The 24242-nt window shown below is 45.0% G+C and overlaps 1 protein-coding gene across 1 annotated transcript in view; it reads right to left on the reverse strand.

Annotated features, from left to right (window-relative positions):
* Positions 1 to 24242, reverse strand: part of LOC124721390 (KN motif and ankyrin repeat domain-containing protein 2) — a 387950-nt gene that overhangs the window by 77441 nt on the left and 286267 nt on the right. Inside the window, exon 8 of the mRNA XM_047246331.1 lies at positions 15366 to 17466. Coding sequence (XP_047102287.1) covers positions 15366 to 17466 — 2101 coding nt within the window. The remainder of the gene's footprint in view (positions 1 to 15365; positions 17467 to 24242) is intronic.

Genomic DNA, 24242 nt, shown 5'->3' on the forward strand with positions numbered 1-24242 from the left:
TGGTAAAAAATGGCGGAATTATTGGAGCTAATGTGAAGGACAGTTAATGTTAAGTTCCTTTGATAACATTATTTTATGCATCACGGGAGAGGAACCTTAGTGAAACATCAAAATTTGGCCAGAAGATACGAAATAAGTATGGGAATTTTTCTAACTACAGGGCAGACTACGTGACCAAAGGAACAAAGACAAGTGGAGCGTATCATGTGAAATTTGATTAAGGTGAATACTGAATTAAGGGAATTTTTTTGTTGGCACACTGCCATTCACAGTTTGTTTCATTTGCCATTATTATTGAAGTACCGTATTCTCCGAGGCCAAATCCAGAGGTCCTAGGATTTTTTACTTAACTATAGCTTTTTTTTTTTTTTGCTTCTGGCAGTGACTTTTGAAGGTGAAGTTGCAGCGTGATTCAGAATCCATGTTGAATACCTGTATTTGGCTAGCTTAAGTTACTTCGAAGGTCAGAGGAGGGCATGGGCATGCCGTCTCCTATAGCAATATTGCTAGTAAAAGTACTACGGAGCTCTAATCGATCCTCGTGTTGTAGTCGAGTTAGAAATCATTCTCGGTTAGGTGTGGCTCGTATTTATAGGCTCTGGGGCGTAGCCGCCCCAAAATGTTTATCAAACAAACTTTTCAATAACATACTAGAGAATTTAAATTATTACAACGCATATTTCCCACACAGATTTAATTACTGCCGGGCGACGCGTTTGGAACTGTTGATATGTGATATCAAGGGATGTTTTCGACCTGGGGGTAGCTGGTCATACGACTGCGCCATGAAATGCCGTTTAGGCTACGGTCGCAGTGGCTCCGATATAGGTGGATTCCGCCGACGGCCGATCTTTTCAAATCAGTACGCCACTACGTGTGCGGTCACACTATAGTCAATATTGTCTCCCAAACGTAGAGACTTCGGACGACAATCAGTGAAATTCAAATCATTTTGTTTTCTTCAGTCAAATCGACTGATGTTCTCGCACACGAAACATGGAGTGTGAGAAATTGATAAATTTAGTCCAAGGAGGATTGAGTTTGTGGCATCCTGAGGATTAAAATATCATAATCGGGACATAATTCGCAATCTATGGACTGAAATCGCAGCTTTTTTCGAAATCTGAAACAGGCAGGCAAAATCTTTATTAGAAACTATAGGTGTAGGTTTCTTTCTTTCGGACTTTGTCCCGCTTCAACGCAGGATCGGCCTTGTTATTACGCATTTGGCAGTGCTAGATACAGAGGGTGGCTGGATGCCCTTCCTGCCACCACCCCGAACCCCTCCTCCCCCCCTCCCCTTGGATGTAAGTAGTGTACCCCATCTGTCTGCGTCTAGTGTAAGCCATGAAAGAGTGCGCAAGTTTTCAAATGTCTGTGAATCGATTAACTGAGGCGGTACGTGGGGACCAGCCCGGTATTCACCTAGTGGGATGTGGAAAACCGGCTAAAAACCACATCCAGGCTGGCCAGCATACCGGCCTTCGTCGTTAATCCGCTGGGCGGATTCGATCCGGGGCCGGCGCGCCTTCCCGAGTCCAGGAAGCAGCGCATTAGCGCTCTCGGTTATCCTGGCGGGTATAATTTTAGGCGTAGGTTATAACCTAAAAAAATAATTTGTTCATATGAAATGGGTACAGTATCTTATAGGTACTGTACTGCATCATTTTGAGGTAGGTTGTCTTCAAATTATTGTTACTGCTTACTGGCGTTCTATGCCAGTAGGGTAGTGATTCTGAAGTGGTTTGCAAATTTCGTGTACTGTATGTATTTTCACTTTTAAGTGCTATAGGTTAGCACAGTAACTTATGCTACTCTTTATTCTTGTCTTTCACTCGTTTGCTAAATTAATTTACGTACATCTGCACAACTTTAAACAAATACAGCGAAACAGAGTGTTTATAACTTGCTTTTCACGGTCATCACCAATTATCTCAAGTATGTAACAGAAGGTTTCTTCCGTCATCTCATACATTCGTAAAACTTGTCTTGTTATTCCGATAACTAAGGACAAAGTGTACAGTACTCGCACGTTCTTTACCTCACTCACATACATTCGGCGTCTCTTTAATAGTCGAAGTTGCTATGCAGCGCTCGTATCCAAGCATAGAGGCGACGTGGTGTCCACCCCACCCTAAGAGGTTAAAATCTAACCTACTTTATATATCGACTATATTCTAACCTAACCTAACCTCCTTTGACCTTGCCAAAAACTGACGAAGGAGATCGGACGCACTATGACTACGCTATCGGCCGATGTTATCGGGAGACCAATGACAACGACGTCTTGGCGACTGTTGTCGTTGCCACTGTGTAAGTAGTCATAGGGGTGTGTAGCAGAAGATGGAGGGGCGCGGTTCCTTCGGACTACAGTTGTTATGGGCGACCCAAGGCTCTGGTGTTTCAGCCTATGGGTGTCCTACCAACCTGCACACTATTTTCACGTTCGACTGCTTGAAGCAAAAGGGAACGAAGACCTGCTGAAAATTCGCTATCGAATCTCTGCCTCTGTGTACTTCTATTGTGTTTAATTACGTCATTTATTGACGTTTAACATTACTGTTTTATAGCGTTTTAGATGGTATTTTTGTACCTGCCGTTGGCTATTCTATTCACCGTTGGAATAAGTTTGTAACCTTCTCGCCAGAGTGCACTAGACTACGGTAACATACGTATCACCATCTAGCGAGAATTTCACGAATGTTTAGAGGAAAAAGCGCGCGAAATAAACCCCATGAGCGGAATATGCCCGGTTAACATAGGTTTCCTTGCTTATTGACTGTGAGTAACGAGTGTTACCAGCAAATTTCTTTTTGTGAGTGTACTACGCATGGTTTTAGTGAGTTTTACGTTCTTGCGAATAACAGCAGCGTACCATGGGTTTGAAAACAACACAACATGAATGCAGTTTGCAATTTATCTGGTATAATTTTTGAACATGCGGTTAGGATTAAAGTAAAGAAATTTGGCGCGCCCTGACCTGATGTAAACGTTAATTAATAACAACCACCGTGTAAATCCAGCAAGAGTATACACGCAATTTTAACAGAGCGATGGACAATGCAGCTGAGTGGTTCTGTGCCCTTTATCATTTAAAATGCATACTTTTGTAATACACAACTGTAAATAAGACAAATTACCATGGTAGTTGTTCGGGTTGCTCATGTCAGCCAATCACAGTACGAGATTCGTGACATCATGGAAACATCACTGTTTCGTCTCGCGAACTTATAAACGCAGCGGTTTGAGCACACACACCACTAAACGTTTGAAGTTTAGAAATGAAAATACCAAAAACATTAACAAGCTAACATACACTGCATTAAAGATCTCTCTAAAACAAAATTTTTTAGTACGATATGTTGTAATAAACTGTCGGTAAATGTGACGTTGATGGATAAATACGCTATCTATAGATTTCATCTTGGAGTTAGCTGTTGATATTATTTAGCAGCTGATTACGAAATGGAAGAGGAGATAAAGTATGTAAATGCTTGGCTAGAGTGTGATATTGTACCTCCCCCCACGCCTGAAATCTTGGTTATGGTGACAGACTGACCCTGCAGCGTAGTCCGAGGTCTAGTTTAGCTCCGATCGATAGTTATCTCAGTCTATCTCAGTACTGAAACCACGAGCTGTGCCTGCATCTCGGCTTATTACTTCAAGCCGGCAGGTTGCATCTAGCAGGTCGGATTCACCCACCTTTATCTATGTTTGACTTAATTTATACTCGTTTGTTTATATAGGATAATACTAACTATATCCTATATAAACACACAACGCCTCTTCCCGGTCAGCAACGCTTATATGAGCTACTAACAACGTATCGTCACTAAGTTCATTCTGTATTTCACCCCGTAAGTGTCATTAAATACAGGCTACATAGCATCTTCGTAACGCATTAAGAAATTATATACTCATTTCCTAAGGAATATATGAAGTCTCGTCATCAGTTATTTAAAATGAATTTTTTTTCTGAAAATGTGATCGTCTGCTGTAGCAGCGCTACAAACCTGTAGTGTTTCAAATTGGAACTACATGAAGCGCTTGTCGTCTAACCGTCAGAGGGCTCGCATGTAGCGTCTGCGGAAGCGCTTCTGTGCCGTTGCCATGGAGATTTCAGTTATACTTTCGGGAGTCAAACGATGTATACAAGGGTACTACTGAGTACTTAGCGGAATATAAAATAAGAACAGAGATATCATAGAAAACACCCCTTTTGTGCAAGTGACATTCTTAAATGCGGACAATACTAAATATGGATAAATCGAACTGTCTTGGGGAAATTACAGGGAAATACTAATAAATAAAGTGTATTTTACCGTCACCTTGCTAAATGATAATATACGTAAAATGATTCATAATCACAATTATGTAAGTTTATTACCAACATGCAGCTACGTAATTAATGTTAATATTGTGTCACAATGGTAAAGTGCGTAGTTAAACCACGAAGGCTCCTGAGTTCGATCCCACGACCATTCTTGTATTATTTTTATCTTTTGCATATTTATTTATTTCACTTCTGGCAATGTTTTTTGATGTGAAAAATACCGAGCTGCACGGTGGTTCCGAATCCACATTATTACGCACACCTATAACTGACCGGTTAAACCAGGAAGGTAATGGCATACCAACTCCAACAAGACCAAGGCTAGTAAGGCACTGTGGTGTTCAATCCAGTTTTTGGATTCATGACGGCTTTACTTACAAAAATGTACAAAAATAAAATCGCTAACAGTAATTCTAAATTCTCACTTGAAAAGCTCTCAATCCGTTATGATACGACGACATAGATGCTGATAATATTCAAATAATTCTGTACTACGGATATCCAGACACTCCGGGATGATGATGAAGAAGCTGTTTCACAGAGGAAGATCGCACTGCAGTTCCTTCTATAAATCCTCGCACAAACGAAAAAATGGCTGACATCGAAATAAGTGTCCAAGGAATAGAAAAGCAACTGGAATCACTCAACAGAGGAAAGTCCTCTGGACCTGACGGGATACCAATTCGTTTCTACACAGAGTACGCGAAAGAACTTGTCCCCCTTCTAACAGCCGTGGAAAAGAGCACAGGTAGGCCCAGTCTTCAAGGAGGGTCGTCGAGCAGATGCGCAAAACTATAGACCTATATCTCTGATGTCGATCTGTTGTAGAATTTTAGAACATGTTTTTTGCTCGCGTATCATGTCGTTTTTGGAAACCCAGAATCTAATCTGTAGGAATCAACATGGATTCCGGAAACAGCGATCGTGTGCAACCCAACTCGCTTTATTTGTTCATGAGACCCAGAAAATATTAGATACAGGCTGTCAGGTAGATGCTATTTTCCTTGACTTCCGGAAGGCGTTCGATACAGTTCCGCACTGTCGCCTGATAAACAAAGTAAGAGCCTACGGAATATCAGACCAGCTGTGTGGCTGGATTGAAGAGTTTTTAGCAAACAGAACACAGCATGTTGTCATCAATGGAGAGACGTCTACAGACGTTAAAGTAACCTCTGGCGTGCCACAGGGGAGTGTTATGGGACCATAGCTTTCAACAATATATATATATATATATATATAAATGATCTAGTAGATAGTGTCGGAAGTTCCAAGCGGCTTTTCGCGGATGATGCTGTAGTATACAGAGAAGTTGCAGCATTAGAAAATTGTAGCGAAATGCAGGAAGATCTGCAGCGGATAGGCACTTCGTGCCGGGAGTGGCAACTGACCCTTAACACAGACAAATGTAATGTATTGCGAATACATAGAAAGAAGGATCCTTTATTGTATGATTATATGATAGCGGAACAAACACTGGTAGCAGTTACTTCTGTAAAATATCTGGGAGTATGCGTGCGGAACGATTTGAAGTGGAATGATCATATAAAATTAATGTTGGTAAGGCGGGTACCAGGTTGAGATTCATTGGGAGAGTCCTTACAAAATGTAGTCCATCAACAAAGGAGGTGGCTTACAAAACTCTCGTTCGACCTATACTTGAGTATTGCTCATCAGTGTGGGATCCGTACCAGATCGGGTTGACGGAAGCGATAGAGAAGATCCAAAGAAGAGCGGCGCGTTTCGTCAAAGGGTTATTTGGTAACAGTGATAGCGTTACGGAGATGTTTAGCAAACTCAAGTGGCAGACTCTGCAAGAGAGGCGCTCTGCATCGCGGTGTAGCTTGCTGTGCAGGTTTCGAGAGGGTGCGTTTCTGGATGAGGTATCGAATATATTGCTTCCCCCTACTTATACCTTCCGAGGAGATCACGATGTAAAATTAGAGAGATTCGAGCGCGCACGGAGGCTTTCAGACAGTCGTTCTTCCCGCGAACCATACGCGACTGGAACAGAAAAGGGAGGTAATGACAGTGGCACGTAGAGTGCCCTCCGCCACACACCGTTGGGTGGCTTGCGGAGTATAAATGTAGATGTAGATCTTCCACTCTCCAGCAGAGTGTAGCTACCCTGTTCCGAAATTTCCTTACAGAGTAAAACTGTGTGCCAAATTTAACTAAAACTTTCTAGCGTACCTCGCTGACTAACTGGAAACAAGAGAGCGTTATTCGCAAAATTAAAACTGCAAGGACTGACCGTTTGTTATGCCTGTTTTGTTTCAGTCACTCATGTATAATTCGAATATCAAATACGTTGCTCAGTCCTTTAAACTTTGTGTCTATTCCCTTGTAATAAACATGTACCCGAAGATTTCTGAATACATTCATTCCATGTGGGAATGTTAACTTCAGTCGGGAAAATGTAAGACGCTCAAGAAGCAAGAAGACCCGGCCTCCGTAAACAGGTGGAAAACAGTGACGAATAAAAACTGCATTCAAGAAGTAAAAAAAAAGTGACACTTTAGCGCAACAAAACAATACGCAAAAATTTAATAAAGCAAATTAAGTAATAACGCCATCTGACAAAAACTTGGGCCAAAGAAAGTTTGCTTCATCAGGACCTTGTGTGACGTCATGACGTGTCCACGTTGTATCGGAGACGACAGAGGCCGCCTACCGACTTCTTTTGTGATCGTTCGAGACGCTCAAATTCGGTAGCCATTCTTGCAGTCGAATTAAAGGAACAGCTCACATTGGCCAGTGTTAAACTCGACGCAAGTAGGGCATTACCTTCAGAAATGATTCAGTTGCTATAAGCTGAAATGTCTTAACGCTACAGCATAACTCGACAGATATCTTCATTTCGTCAGCCACTCATTGAAGAACTGCATCAGTGTGTGTGGAGTTGTCATACTACCGGTAATTCATTTGTAAGGATTATTGAATCTGACCTTCAAACACACTTCTGGAATTTTCCATTTCACCAGGTAGAAAGACACGTGCCAGTCTGACATTTTTGCTGTGAGACGTCAGGGAGTCATTAGCCACATTACAATGACAAAATTAACTTTTCATTTCGTTTCTGTGTACATGACGGTTACAGTATTTTTGCTGAAAATAGGTGACCAAAGAGCTTTTTTCTCAAACATCTGTTTCAAATGGATGAACTGAGCCGAAAATACTTGCAAACGGGTCTTTAAATCAGTAAAATGGACATTTTTGGTAACGTTCCTCACCACAGTTTTAAAAACATTGGGCATGAATAATAACAATGTACGTATGCAAAGTAGTCCGCCCTGACACAGGAAACATAACGAGCTGCTCTTAGATGTAGAAGGGCACAGCACGCCACACATTGTTTTTCCAAGTAGTTTAATATCTTAGTACCATTTTACTCGAAAGTAAACATATATAGAATTCTCCAATCCAGTATTCATCGTCGTTTGGGCACTTCAATTAAAGGACGGTACAAATTTTGAAATGTGTTGAAAGTAAGTTTCAGTAGAGAAATATTAACAGAACTTCCGCAGCTTTGCCCAATTTCGTTGTTAAACCATGGTGGATCTTTTCGGTCTTTAATCCACTTACTCGGCACGTACTTCTCCAGAGCATAATTTACAGTCCATTCAAACTTTGCCCATAATTCCTCTTCGTTCATAATACTGGGACAAAATTACATTAATTCAGTGCCTAAGTGGGAGCCTAACAACTGTCTATCTACTCTTCTAGGCTGCTTGGTAAATTTATTAACTTTAGTAACCATAGGCACTATGATGACATCATGAACACTAATCCCCATCTCTATACTCATGCAATCGATAAGGTCTGGCCTGTTTGTAGCTACAAGATCGAAGACATTTCCATTGCGTAAGAGCTGCCGGGCCGCCTGCAGAAGACAGTTTTCACAAAATGTGTTAAAAGCACTTCACAAGACTTTCCGTCGACAACTCCTGCAATGAATCCATAGACGTCCCAGTCTATGAAGTGGTAACTGTAAATTAATTATTTTGTATAAAGAAACCTTGTATTAAAGTGACACGTTCCACATCATTACGAACTGTATTCATGATTTATGGAACAAGAATTAATGTATGTATGTATGTTGTATGTAGCAGGTGATCATAAAGTCAGTATAAATTTGAATACTGAATAAATCAAGGAATAATGTAGATAGAGGGGTACAAATTGACACACATGCTTGGGATGAAATGGGGTTTTATTAGAACCAAAGAAATACAGACGTTCAAAAAATGTCCGACAGATGGCGCTTCATCTGATTAGAATAGCAATAATTAGCATAACAAAGTAAGACAAAGCAAAGATGATGTTCTTTACAGGAAATGCTCAATATCTCCACCATCATTCCTCAACAATAGCTGTAGTCGAGGAATAATGTTGTGAACAGCACTGTAAAGCATGTCCGGAGTTATGGTGAGGTATTGGCGTCGGATGCTGTCTTTCAGCATCCCTGGAGATGTCGGTCGGTCGATCACGATACACTTGCGACTTCAGGTAACCCCAAAGTCAATAATCGCACGGACTGAGGTCCGGGGACCTGGGAGGCCAAGCATGACGAAAGTGGCGGCTGAGCACAGTATCATCACCAAACGACGCGCGCAAGAGATCTTTCACGCGTCTAGCGATACTTTGTTTTTTGTTTTGGTTCTAATAAAACCCCATGTCATTCAAAGCATGTGTGTCAATTTTTACCTCTCTATCTACATTATTCCGTGGTTTATTAAGTTTTCAAATTTATACTGACTTTTTGATCACCCGGTATGTATTCGGTATACTCGGTTAAAGTCGCCTACAACTAATATTGCATGAGCTGGTTATTTCCAAGCTACTGACCGTCAACTTTCTTTGAATGACTCAGTCACAGCAGAATTAGGTGGCCGGTAGAAACATCCAACAATTAATTTGATTTCACCTAGACCTGTTATACGTGAACAGGTAACTTGACAGTCACACTCAAAATCGACCTCAATAGAGGCAATTTTGTCAACTGCAATGAACCCTTCTCCTCCTACGGTGTCTAGCCTGTATTATCGATATATGTTCCATTAATCGCTAAATATCTCTGAGCTTTCTACTTTGGGTTTCAGCGTAGAATAATTTCAGCGCGAGTAATTTCCTGCAGGGCTCTAAATTCGAAAACTGTGTTAAGAATACTTCGACAGTTCACTAATAAAATGTTGACAGTCGAAGTGTCTTTAACCTGAACGCGGTCGCATTTCACTATCTGTGTGTCGTCTGGCGAGTGTTCGTCAGAGTACCTAAAACTATCGCCTAGGCTATAAAAATACCACATGCACTCCACAAGTACTGTGCTACCCGAGAAGTTGCTTCCTTTGTATAGTGCACCCCTGACCAATCTAGAGGAGTCCTAAAATTCCCCATCCGATAATGCATGTCCAGAAATCTGCGGCCGAGACCGAAGACGAAGACTTCGGTCGACGAAGGCTTTGGTCGAGAACCTCCACTTGGCTCCAAACCACAGCGTCGCGATCAACTCTGAGACCAATGCCGCGAACTGCGAGTTCTGCTCGCACCCCGCGTGCAAGGCCAGCAGCTTTCACCATCTCCGCCAGCCTGTATGAACTGAGGACGGCCAACCAAGCGACACGTATCGTTGGTACCGACGTGAGCCACTGCTTGCAGACAGACGACCGCACACTGCACGTTCGACAACCGCAGGCAGCGCCGCCTCCACATTTCGGATGAGGCTCCTCAGCAGACAGACTGAGTTTTCAATGTCTTTCTTACCGGCTCTGAACACTATTTCCCTCAGGAGATCTATAACGCTGCAAAAGCGGGAGCTCCCGATACGTTGGACACCCCTGCCCCCATATGCCTACTCAGACGCTGCTGAAGGAATGGCCACCTGTCCACTCACAAGTCGAATAGTCGAGGCCAGAGGACCAGTCTCCACATTGGCCCTCCGCCTCAAGCGACGCGACTGCCTTTCTACCCACCACTCATCCTACCGTGAGGGCAGATATTGCCCCTCTCAGTGGAAGGGATCCAACGAGTGTCGTGCGAATATGAAACCTGTAGATTCAGGAGGGCCGTACTGAGCGCCATGCAGGATCTCAACATGGCTAGCATCGTAGAGCACAGCGAGATTGTTCGCTTGGCCCTTCAGGATTGTACAGCCACGTAAGGTACGTCGAGTTACGAAATGGTATTGTTTGCAACAAGACAAGTATCGGCAATGACTGTGCGACGACGCCTAGAGTATCACAGTCTGTCACCATGGCGACCATTATTGTGGCTTTCCTTGACATGGCAGCAACGAGCGGGAACTGGCAGTGATGCACCCAATGAAAATACTGGACACATGGGCAACGTGCCCTCTTTTCAGACGAGTCGCAGTTCTGCATACGGTAACACTATGGTCGTATTCATGGGTGGAGGCTCCAATGAGAACAAACATTATCAGACTGCGTTATCATCATCATATAGGTCCAGTATCTTGCTTGATAATAGTCACCCCATATCTGTGATGAAGTACCGTCTCAAAGAAGCTGCATAATTATACAGTCAGGTCTCGGTAAGATTTCGAAGTCGTGCAAAGATTGGAAATTTGCTTTAAATGATCAGAAATGTAGAACTGTGAACTTCACAAAACAAAACAAAAAACAAAAAACCAAAAACCAAAAACAAAAAAAACGCGGTATCCTATGGCTCATACAAATAGCTGGGTGTAACGCTTTGTAGCGATGTGGAATGGAATGATCGCACAGGCTCAGTCGTGAGCAAATCAGGTCGTAGATTCCTGTTTATTGCTAGAATGGTGGAGAAATGCAATCAGCCTATAAAGCAGATTGCTTACAAATCACTCGTGTTATCCATTCTAGAACAGTGCTGAAATACATGGGACCGAATCAAATTGGACAAACAGGGGATGTTGAACGCGCACAGAAAAAGGCAGCACGAATGATCACAGTGTTTTCTGACCCATGGGAGAATGTCACAGAGATGCTGAAGGAATTGAAGTGGCTGATTCTTTAAGATAGACGAAAATTTTCCCGAGAAGCATACTTATGAGGTTTCAAGAACCGGCTTTAAATGACGACTGCGGGAATACATTATCATCCTCTACACATCGCTCCCATAGGGATCGCGAGGACAGGATTAGATTACTTACAGTATACACAGAGGCATTTTTAATAATTATTCTTTCCGCGCTCCATACGTGAATAGAACGGGAAGAAAACCTAACAACAGGTACAATAGGACGCACCCTCTGACATGAACTTCATAGTGCTTTGCAGAGTATAAATGTAGATATAAAAGACCAGTCTGATCGATTTGGAGCGCCATAGACAGTGTAAAACTGGTACCAGGCGGTCAAATGATCCTCTAATACTGATATAAGTCATGACAGAAAAGCTGTGCGTATGTGACAGAATGGTAGAAAGCAGTTATCGTGTTCGAACATGCTCATGACTATAAAGTGAATGAAGTTGCCCTATTTGTTTGTGTATCAACGTGGACTGTGTAACATGTCTGCAATGAAGGCGTACCACTCACAGCCACATAACATGGCGTAAGAACAGTGGTGGTAGAGGAGATCCTACTCGACGCGGACTAGAAGCGACTGCCACGTCTTTTCAATGACAACTGTTTTCAAATCCGACAGGAAGTGCTACTGTCAGAGAGTGTAAGTCCATCTCAATAAATTTATGAACCAACATTGCGAGGGGAACAGCATACAGTGGACATACTCGTTGCAGGGCAAAGCTACATCTTTTCATTGGGCCAAGGAACGCAGAAACTGGTCAGCAGCTGACTAGAACTGTGTACATTATCTTAGTCGCGACTTTGCCTTTCTTTAGATGTTGCAAGGCGTCGCGTGTGCTAACGGCCCAATGAGGCGTTGAACTCTTTTAGTGCAAATGATGCAGTTCAGGCAGGAGCTGGTCCTGTGACATACTAGGAGTGTTTTTGGTACCATGACTCGGGACCACACATTCAGGTTACCGTGAACATGAACCAGGATGTCATCTCGTAGAATCGCGTTTACTGCCGGTGGTCCGCGTATTCCCAATACGATATTTCGACGTCGTAACTCGGCGTCTTAATCAGGTGTTTCCTGAAACCCCTCAGGAAACACCTCATGAAGACGCCGAATTACAATGCTGAAATATCGTGTTGTGAATACGCAGGCTATCGGCAGTACACCCGATTCTAAGAGATGACAACGAATCGCCGGAAAAGTATAAGAAATTATATGAACCAGGTTGTTTATTTCGACATTTTCGGTGACCAATTGTTGTTCTTTCTTCTACATCTCCATGATGAGTCTTCTGTGATTGTAACAGTAGTGCCTATAGCGCTGAGCGGACACTTTCCTGGTTCTAGGCGCTTCAGTCTGGAACCGCGCGACCGCTACGTCGCAGGTTCGAATCCTGCTTCGGGCATGGATGTGTGTGATGTCCTTAGGTTAGTTAGTTTTAAGTAGTTCTAAGTTCTAGGGGACTGATGACCTCAGATGTTAAGTCCCATAGTGCTCAGAGCCACATATTGGCTATGTGATTAGCAGTGCTAGTGAACTCACGTGAGTGAACCTGTTGCAGTGTACCTTTCGTAACGGCAAGCGACCACGGTTGTTGGACCGGCCCTGTCTGGTGTCCGTGCATTTGCGCGGAAGGAAGCATCGCAGTCTGCTTAATTGGTGCGACCTTGCCGCTGTTCTGCAGAAAAGGTGCTATTCTGTGGAGGTTACGGCATTGTATTGATTTTATCTTGGCTTCAAGATGGGGGCAGAGCGAGACTGGTACAGTCATTTAAGTTGTACTTCGGAGCACGATTGATCATGGTGAGCACCTATCCTTAGATACTGATAGAATGCAAGTATCAGGCTTGTTGGCGCCAGGCATGTTTTAGTGGTTCCTGTTTGAGTAGTCATATTAAGTGATCGTTAATGGTGTTGATTTGGATGTTTTGAGGCTTTTAAGTGTTTTAAAATTTTAAGCTCGGAAACTTGGTGGGTCCCTGCAGCTGCCAAGTGAGTTACTGTTACCTAAATCTAATCTACAGTGTGTGGTACATCGTAAATTTGATTTCTGTTGCACGATCATAAACATGAAATATTCATTGATTTAATCGATCTTCTAGCTGTCTTACTGGTGTTATTTAAAGGTTATTAAGATTTTGAAGTTTCTTTCATTTTTAAATAACTTTTAAAGTTACCTCGCGCACGGCGTGGGTTTGCTGTAAGTGTTTTATATATGTTTGGATGATAAAGCTCAGTTTATTCTGTTTTAGATAACCAGCTGGTTACCGTTTCCAATGGTATTTGCCTGTGGGCGGCCGCTGTTGGCGTCACCTTGGGTCTGGGGTATGTTGCGTCCGTTTGCAAGAAGAGAAATATGTTGTTGTTGTGGTCTTCAGTCCTGAGACTGGTTTGATGCAGCTCTCCATGCTACTCTATCCTGTGCAAGCTTCTTCATCTCCCAGTACGTACTGCAGCCTACATTCCTCTGAATCTGCTTAGTGTATTCATCTCTTGGTCTCCCTCTACGATTTGTACCCCCCACGCTGCCTTCCATTACTAAATTGGTGATCCCTTGATGCCTCAGAGCATGTCCTACCAACCGATCAGTTCTTCTAGTCAAGTTGTGCCACAAACTCCTCTTCTCCCCAATCCTATTAAATACCTCCTCATTAGTTATGTGATCTACCCATCTAATCTTCAGCATTCAGAAACATATGAATTTGAAATTTAATTCTTAGATACATGTGAACGTGGACTGATTATTAATTGTAAAACTGAAGTGATATCAGGTGTTCACCAGGGAAGCGTCCTGGGACCTCTGCTGTTCCTGATCTATATAAATGACCTGGGTGACAATCTGAGCAGTTCTCTTAGGTTGTTCGCAGATGATGCTGTAATTTACCGTCTAGTAAGGTCATCCGAAGACCCGTATCAGTTGCAAAGCGATTTAGAAAAGATTGCTGTATGGTGTGGCAGGTGGCAGTTGATGCTAAATAACGAAAAGTGTGAGGTGATCCACATGAGTTCCAAAAGAAATCTGTTGGAATTCGATTACTCGATAAATAGTACAACTCTCAAGGTTGTCAATTCAACTAAGTGCCTGGGTATTAAAATTACGAACAACTTCAGTTGGAAAGACCACATAGATAATATTGTGGGGAACGCGAGTCAAAGGTTGCGTTTCATTGGCAGGACACTTAGAAGATGCAACAAGTCCACTAAAGAGGCAGCTTACACTGCACTCGTTCGTCCTCTGTTAGAATATTGTTGCGCGGTGTGGGATCCTTACCAGGTGGGATTGACGGAGAACATCGAAAGGGTGCAAAAAAAGGGCAGCTCACTTTGTATTATCACGTAATAGGGGAGAGAGTGTGGCCGATATGATACGCGAGTTGGGATGGAAGTCATTAAAGCAAAGACAATTTTCGTCGCGGCGAGATCTATTTACGAAATTTCAGTCACCAACTTTCTCTTCCGAATGCGACAATATTTTGTTGAGCCCAACCTACATAGGTAGGAATGATCATCAAAATAAAATAAGAGAAATCACAGCTCGAACAGAAAGGTTTAGGTGTTCGCTTTCCCGCGCGCTGTTCGGGAGTGGAATGGTAGAGAGATAGTATGATTGTGGTTCGATGAACCCTCTGCCAAGCACTTAAATGTGAATTTCAGAGTAGTCATGCAGATGTATTATAACTGCGTAATAAAGATTGTAATTTGTTAACCTCATGGCCTCTAGATTGTGGTCCTGGCACCTCTTGATTTCAACGATATGTCGTCCTGTTTCTTGTATTGTTTGCTCAAGTCTCTCTAAAATGTTGAGCTGCTGTTAATTAATTTTACCTGTATGGTTCAAGTTTTAAGGGTTATTTCACTTTATTCCTCGGGAAACGAAACTGGGTGGGGCGGAACTCAGAACCTATTTTTGAGTACTCGAATTCCTTTTCAGAGAATTACAAATGTTAGATTTTTTTCAATTGCCAGATTAACAGGGACATCAAAACGAAAAATACGAAAATTGACAGACGAAGTTACCTTTCAGTCTCGAATCTCTCTCCATTGTCGTCAATCTTCGTGTAAGTGTTCTGTCTCTTCAGCCTCGGCGCCGGGTCGGAACTTTTGCTGCGGACTTGAATGGCGTTTCCTGACGTCGCCCTGCTTGCTGCCACGGTCGTCGAGCGAGTGCTGTAAGACGTGAGCTCCTGCGTGACGATTTTCTTCACGGAGTTGCTCCTCAGCGTGGGTAGCGTGAGCTGCGAGGCACCGAGCCGAGGGGACTTGGTGCCGTCCGCGGGCCGGGTCGCCACCGTCGGCCGCGGTATACGGGAGAGGCCCGCCGGCTGCGGAGACGGGTCCCGGGGGCTCGGCGGGGGCGCTTCGTCGTTCAGCCGGCACTGCGCGGACGCGTCCGCCAGCTTGCGCTCCACAGTGCTGGTGGCCATCTCGCGGGTGACGGCGGCGTTGTCGGTCTGCGTGGCGCTGCTCACCGGACGGACTGCATCGAGGTCTTCGAGAGACACGAACCCGGGCTTGTGCTGCAGGCGCGACACCGCCGTACAGCCGACGTCGGCCGTCGCGGGCTTCGCCTCTACCCACGCATCTCCGGAAGACGGTTTGGCGCACACGCCGATCTCGAAAGTCCTGACAGCCAGTGTCGCCTGCACCGACATTTCTTTCCTGGGAATCGCCGTCTGCGAGAGAGCGTCTCTGGCCCACATCTTGGGCTCGCACTGCAGCGACGCGTCCCTCTGTCTGACTTCGGCCTGCATGCCGGCATCTCTCAGCCACCAGTTGCGCTCCGACTGCGTCGCAACGTGACGCTGAAAACTATTGTCTCTCACCTGAACACCGAGGTCGCACTTTTGTACGGCATTCGTGGAAACGGACACATTTTCGAAACATCGACACTGTTCTGGACGGTGGTCCTCCGCGACTGCCTGTTGGGGCGTGTCATCGTCAACTTTGGACAGATATATCTTCTGTCTTAAGGGAGATGACATCCCTTCCAGCTCTTCTCGTATCCTTTCCCTCATTTTCGCGGCCACTCGTTCTTCCAGTTCTCTAGAAACCATCACCTCCACCTCCCGAGAAACTCTCTCGTTCACCTCTCGAGACACTCTTTCCTCCACTTCCCGGGAGACTCTCTCCTCCACTTCTTCAGAAACTCGGATATTGAATTCGCGAGACACCCTCTCCTCCATCTCGTGAGATATCCTGTCCTCCAATGTTCTCGCCACTCTGTCTTCGAACTCGCGGCTCACTAGATCCTCCATTTCTCGAGAAATTCTCTCCTCCACTTCTCGAGATACTCTGTCCTCGAATTCGCGCGACACACGATCTTCCAAGTCGTGACGCAATTTTTCTTGTAGCTCCAGGCGTACCCTGGCGTCCATTTCTCTGGCAACTCGATCTTGTAACTCGTCGGATAAACGGATTTGCAACTCTCGAGTCACTCTGTCGTCCAGTTCACGGGAGATCCTGTCCTCCAGATCACGGGCGAGCCTGCGCTCCAGCTCTTGTGACACGGCGTCCTCCAGCCGGTAGCGAACAGTCTGCTCCAGGTCTCGAGATAGCCGCTGCTGCAGTTCGGTAGACACCTTTCGGTCAAATTCTCGCGCTACAGTGAAATCCAACTCGCTGTGCAGACGTTGATCGAGTCGGTTAGCCACACGGTCTTCAAAATCGCGCCGCACGCGCCCCTCGAGTTCTAACGAAACTTTATCGTCCAGTGCCCGCAAAACCCTCTTCTCGAATTCGGCCTCCACGCGAGCGTCGAGCTCCCGAAAAATCTTGTTCCTGAGCTCGCGTGTGACGGCGTCGTCGAATTCCCGAGACACTTTGCTCTGGAGTTCTTCGGAGAGTCGGGACTGGAGCTGGACGGCGAACCTATCCTCGAGCTCCCTCTCCTGGCGCAGGAGCTGCTCGTGCAGCCTGCGCTGCAGGTCGTCTTCGGAGTAGATTCGGCCGTCGGTGGCGCAGGCGACGTCGGCAGCCCTGGCGGCGCGCGCCGAGGCCGCCGGAGACGTAGCAGCGTCGCGCGTCCGGGGCATCCGGCTGCAGACGCCCACGTCGCGCGTCACCACTGCGCAGCCCACAGCCCGGTGGCGCACCGCCGCCACCGCTTTGCCTCCATCCCCTGCACACACACACACCACGACCACGCTCAGAGGCTCCTCGTCTACCTTATACACTACTGGCCATTAAAACTACTACACCAAGAAGAAATGCAGATGATAAACGGGTATTCATTGGACAAATATATTATACTAGAACTGACATGTGATTACAGGCTCTGAGCACTATGGGACTTAACTTCTGTGGTCATCAGTCCCCTAGAACTTAGAACTACTTAAACCTAACTAACCTAAGGACATCACACACATCCATGCCCGAGGCAGGATTCGAACCTGTGACCGTAGCAGTCGCGCACATGTGATTACATTTTCACGCAATTTGGGTGCATAGATTCTAAGAAATCGGTACCCAGAACAACCACCTCTGGCCGTAATAACGGCCTTGGGTACGCCTGAGCATTGAGTCAAACAGAGCTTGGATGGGGTGTACAGGTACAGCTGCCCACGCAGCTTCAACACGATACCAGAGTTCATCAAGAGTTGTGACTGCCGTATTGTGACGAGCCAGTTGCTCGGCCACCATTGACCAGACGTTTTCAGTTGGTGAGAGATCTGGATAATGTGCTAGCCAGGGCAGCAGTCGAACATTTTCTGTATCCAGAAAGGCCCGTACAGTACCTACAACATGCGTTCGCACATTATCCTGCCGAAATGTAGGGTTTCGCAGGGATCGAATGAAGGGTAGAACCACGGGTCGTAACACATCTGAAACGTAACGTCCACTGTTCAAAGTGCCGTCAATGCGAACAAGAGGTGACCGAGACGTGTAACCAAAGGCACCCCATACCATCACTCCAGGTGATACGCCAGTATGGCGATGACGAATACACACTTCCAATGTGCGTTCACTGCGATGTCGCCAAACACGGATGCGACCATCATGATGTACAGATGGTCGAAAATATGCACGTTCTCAGAGTAAACTTCTAATTACTTTACTTAAAAACCATGCTACATGTCACTTTTGAAAAACTACTACACTGGTTGTACCTTACTAGCAGTAAACAGACGACTTGTTCACAAAATTATACTTAAATTACATTTTATTTCGTATCATTTGCGTTGACTTTACTTTCGGGAAATAATCGCCCAAGTTTTTCTGTTCCTGGGTTTCACTCACTTTTTTCCTGAGGACGGTCTCCATTTTTTCGAGTCAACATATCAGTTCAGTCAAACGAATTTTGTTCTGCAACATAACGTATTTCAGTGCCTCGTTGTGCTTCATAGAACATAGGTCACACGCCTACTAGTGCTTCCTTGACGAAAATATTCATTCTAATTTCAACATAAGACTTCGGGCTTCGTTTTTCATTTTCCAAAAATTGCCGAATTACGGGCGGATAATCTGCACTCTGATAATCCGGAACTCTCTGTAATTGCATTTCGTTTCTTCCACCCACCAAGCTTTGTATCTGTATTGCACTGAAAATGTCTGCACAACAGAGAAAATGCCGATGATATGCGCTCTAGGTCTTGTTTGAAAACGAACTTGCTACATCCGCCCATAGCAGAGGCTGTAGACAACAGAATGCCCATCTTACGCTTTGCCCTAAAGTTTCCATTCAGTAATGCTCAGTTCCGATTGGTTGTTGAGAGTAAGAGACTAAACAGTGAGGTTATCAGTCCCTTGGTCAAGGGTTTGTTCATCCGGAGGTAGTTGTGATCATACGTAGTTGTGGTAAACGTGAGGCCCTGAAGGCAATACTGAAGCCAGAAAAAACGATTGAAGGAGAAGTAAAAGTATAGGGCTTGGTTCGGTACATAGGTTACAGCAGACAATTGGTCTCCCAGGACTCAGCCGTGATGAGGGGAACCCCATCCCCAACCAATATTCGCCATTCCGATTTAGTACGTAGACAGTTACAGAGTGAGGAATGCCTTCTTAAAGTAGTCAAGAGATCCAGAAAAGTAAAAGGGGAAATGCTAAAAACGTAATGGTCATCAGCTGGACCATCAACAACAAAAAAAAAGATGAGAGAAATAGCTAAGACCACACATGGGTGTCCCCCAGGGATTTGCATGGGAAGGGGTCAGGCCCTCCCACACCTGTTCCACCCTTAATCCATCACAGGCAAAGCGTTAAAAAGGAGGATAGCACTAACATGATCAACAGAGTCCAACCGCTAAAACAGGAAACAGGGTGTGGCAGAAAAAGAGGTAAACCACCTAAAAGTAATTAAAACAAAGGAAGGAGGGATTGCATAGGCAGCAGGCAAAGGAGGCAGAGTCAAGGGTCTCTCCCCCTGACCTAGCATGTGGCAGGAGACACCCCCAACCCTAACGACCCTGCCCCCACCACAAAGGTAGTTTAAAATGTTATATCTGAGGAAAAAAGTCACTGCCACAGAGGAAATGGAGAACCAATTCAACCGCCCGTGAGTCGTTGGGCTACAAGAGAGACAAATAATTTGGAAGACTATGCTTAGCATGGAGAGCCAGGAGGTGGGGACATTCCATCAGGACATGAGCAATTACCAGGAAGGTTTCACAACCAAAATGTGGTTGTGGTTCGTTACATAAAATAGAACAACAGGTCAGTCTGGTAAGACCGATGTGGCGGCAACACACAAAGGTGGATTCAGTCTAGGAGGAATGGAAGACAGAGTGCCATGCACCAGTTGTGCCCTTGACAGCCCAATAGATGATGTTCCATCTCTGAATGAGCAGAGGCCTTAGTTGCACCTGCAGATCTGCACCTGGGAGTGTCAAAGCAAAGAGGGGTTGGGGGCGATTAATGGCGTCTGTAGCAAAACAATGTCCAAGCACTGTGTACTGAAGTAGAGCTCTGGGTCAGGATGGACCATGGTACAACGACAAAAACGCAAGGCCCATGTTTTTGCAAGACACAACTGTAAACTATGCAAAAGGGCCCAAGCAGAGGCCTATCACATGGCACCTTGGAGCTAGTGTTCAGCCAAAGCTACAGGGTGGGAGCTTTAGTAAATCCAAAACTTGTCAACATACAGTGTGGGGGGGGGGGGGGGGGGGGTGAGCAGTGGCCCAACAGAGGTCATGAGCCCATTGGTGGCGAAGAAGAATGTGACACTAAGCAATGACCTCTGTTGGACAGCTTTCTCTTGGGCCTATAGAGAGCTCAGTAAAGTATCAACTCTCACTCATAACTGATGAGATAAAAAATGACGAACAAAAATTGATATGGAGCCTTGAAATACTCGGTCATGGAGGGTAAATAAAGTCCCAAATGGTGTTGTATGCCTTATGTAGGTCACTGTTTGGAACCTAACCATACGGTCGGTTATAGATCATCCATCTCAGAAACCACAATGAGAGGGGGACAAATGGTCCCGAGATTCGAAAACCCAGCATAATATGCAAGCAACCAGCTTTTTAAGCAGTTTGCAGAGCACGCTGGTGAGGTTAATCAGCTGGTAACTGTTCATGGAAGGTGGGTTTTTGCCCACCTTAAGGATTGGAATGATCTTATCTCGCCATTGCGAAAGGAAGACACCATTGAGCCAAATGTGGTTGAAGATACTAACGAGATGGAGCCATTGAGTAATAGTCAGATGTTGTATCATCTGATTGTGAATGGAATCAGGACCTAGGAACATGTTGCAAGATGATGCAAGAGCCTGAATCAATTTCCAGTCAGTGAATGGTTCATTCTCATGCCGAGGGGCGAACAAGATGGGAATGTCTTCCATTCATCACTTACACGTCCGGAAAACCGTCATGTAAGAAGAACATGCTGACACCATCGCAAAGTGTGTCACAAGGTCTTCAGCAAGGGTCAACACGTCAGTACAGAGACCATCCCAAATGAGGAGATCCTATACAGCTGTGGATTTTTGATGGCCCAAAAGATTATGGAGTATGGCCTACACCTGGGATGAAGAAGAATGTGTTCCCAGCGAGTAGGCGTAGACTCCTAGCATTCCTTCTTATTGCATTCAGATACGTAACGAGCCTTATGAAGAAGACGTTTAAAAGAGATAAGGTTGGTATGGGAAACATGTTCCTTCAAGCGTTGCAGATCCCTTCAGCAGTCCCGAACAGCTATAATAATGTCTATGGTCCACCACAGAACCATCAAGTGTTGAAGGGGACCTGTGAAAAGGGGACTAGCAGTTCTAGTGGCATGTGTGATTGTGTCAGAGACGTCTTGCACGACCTCGTCAATGCAATCTGGCAGAGAGGGGTGAAGGTAACAACCTAGGCACACAATTGTCAGTTGGCCATTCAAAGCACTCAGTGTGGTAGTCAGTCCATATGGTGGTGGCAAGGAACCGACAGGATCACTGGAAAGCGGTCATTGAGGCAAAGATTGTTATGTAGTGACCATGTAACGAACATATGACGTAAGGGGAAGAGATCGTTAGCCTGATAAATGAAAAGATACCACAGGTAGTTGTGTGTTGGAGTACCATGATTGAGATGTCTTCCAACTGACCATGATAGCTAACAAGCTGGGCAGTTAGAATGTTCCTCCCAGACAAGGTGATACTCGCCCTACAGGGGGTAGTGCACATTGAATCCCCTCATTACTAGAAAAGGGGGAAGTTTTTGACTTAAGGTAGTCAAGTCAGTGTAATAAAGTGGCCTTCCTGGGGTAAATAAACGTGGCAAATGGTGATCACTGAGGTCGTTTGCACTTGCACTGCTATTGCTTCCAACATGGTACAAACGTGAATCCACCCACTGATAACATCTGTGCAAACCAGTGTATGTACCCTTACTGATGCCATCTCAGAACAGAATGCACGCTAACCATGCAGTGTTGGGGAATGGTCATCAAAGAAGCATATTTCTTGTACAGCAACACGATTGCAGAAGAGGAGGAATTAAGGTGTTGCTGTTCCAGCAGGTGAGAATAACATCTATCACAGTTCCACTGAATGATCGTTTTACAGGTGTCCAAATTAATTGTGAAGGGACCTGGAGGTCCAATCATGACCCCGAACCACTGCCTGTCACTGATGATGATGGAACCACATCAATGAGCATTGGTTCGGAATCTGACTGTGCAGGGGATCTGGCACCTCCGGGATCACCAAAGCAGCCGTGACCTGATTCTTCTCCTTCTCCCTATCATCATCATCGTCATCATCTCCTCCTCCTCCTCCTCCTCCTCCTCCTCCTCCTCCTTCTCCTCCTCCTCCATATCCTTTGGTGGCCGCGATGCATGTGAGGGCCTATCTGAGATGAGCATGAGGATAGATGAAGAGTGGGCAGCCATGGTACCCACAGGTCGCGGTTCTTTCGGCCACTCAGCTAAGGGAGCAGACAGGTGAGGGACTGCAGCACACGAACGAACTTGTTTTAATTGGTTGAGGCCTCGTGCTAACCACGTATGTATTGGCTCATTAGCCCACTGAGAGGTGCTTAATTCTGTATTGTGATTGTTTTTCTGGAAGTGTTTGTTGTACGTTAACAGTGGTACACGGCATTGTGGATTGGTTTACTGAAGAAGTGTTGGTCGATATCCACCTCGTTTTTGGGTTCACTGAATGCAGTGGGAGAGAGGTACTAAAACAGAGTATGGAGAAAAAGAAAAGCAGTCGATCGTGATCGACTGGTGCTCTTTTTTCTCCATTGTCTACATTCAACGATCGCTGCGCACAATATGATCATATGGATTCCACATATGGATTCCAATCTAATTAAGGTTCAAAAGTGTTATGCCAGGCTGTTTCCGCTGAGACGGCAATAATATCAAAGTACTTTTTCATCTGAGGGTTGTTGCATCGTACTACATTTTGTGTCGTATATTTTCGTGATTGGATATTACAGAATTTTCCACTGTTGTGAAGGTATACTATCTGATCAAAAGTATCCAGAAATGTATTAGTGAACATTAATACAGAGTGTGTCCATCGTTCACCTTTATATCGGCATGAACTCTCCTGGGAACAATTTCAATGATGTGTCAATGTCTGTGGACGAATGACCGCCCATTCTTCCTCAAGAAACCAAGCCAGAGAAAGAAGTTATGTTGGACGTTGGAGTCTGGAGCGAAGTCAACGTTCCAACACATTCCAAAGCTGTTCCTTTGGGTTCATGTCTGCACTCTGGGCAGGCCAGCCTACTTCAAGAATGTTATCGTCCATAAACCATTGCCTCACAGATGATGCTTTATGACATGATGCCCTGTCATGCTGATACAGTCACTGTCTCTGAACTGTTCCTCTACTGTACGCAGGCATACATCAAATCTAAACCCTTCCATCGCATTGCCACAGGCAATGCCGTGATTCATAACTCAAAATCACTCGTCTCCAATCATCCACTGTCCAATGCCGTCGGTCTTCATATTATCTCAGGCGTCAGTTAGCAGTGAGTGCAGAAATGTATGGCTTATGATACGTGTTCGGTGATTGCACCCCATTCTTTTTAACTCTGAAGGTACAGTTATTCTGCTACATGGACTGCTGGTAGAACTTTATAACTCACGAGTGATTTCGTCCGCAATGCTCGGCAGTCCCTGTCCGTTAGCACATCAGATCTGCTTGGTGTTGGTTTGGCTGTGGTCGTTCCTTCGAGTTCCCACTTCACAGTCACTTCACCAACAGTCTACTTGGGCAGATTTATGTGCACAAATGCACTTGAAAATAAGAATAAATTCTCGAAACGCGCTGTACCGTTTTCATTATTTAGATTTAGAAGGGTAGAAATGTTCTTGATGGATTTGTTACTCAGGTGACATCTACTGACAAGTCCACGTTCGTAGCCGTTCAGCTTTCCTGACCGACCCATTTTGCTGTTACTGCTTCTGTACTGACAACAATATTCCTCCCCTCCTTTTATACTGGCGGGGCCG

This window comes from Schistocerca piceifrons, chromosome X, assembly GCF_021461385.2.
Source record: "Schistocerca piceifrons isolate TAMUIC-IGC-003096 chromosome X, iqSchPice1.1, whole genome shotgun sequence".
In the NCBI taxonomy this organism is placed as follows: Eukaryota; Metazoa; Arthropoda; class Insecta; order Orthoptera; family Acrididae; genus Schistocerca; species Schistocerca piceifrons.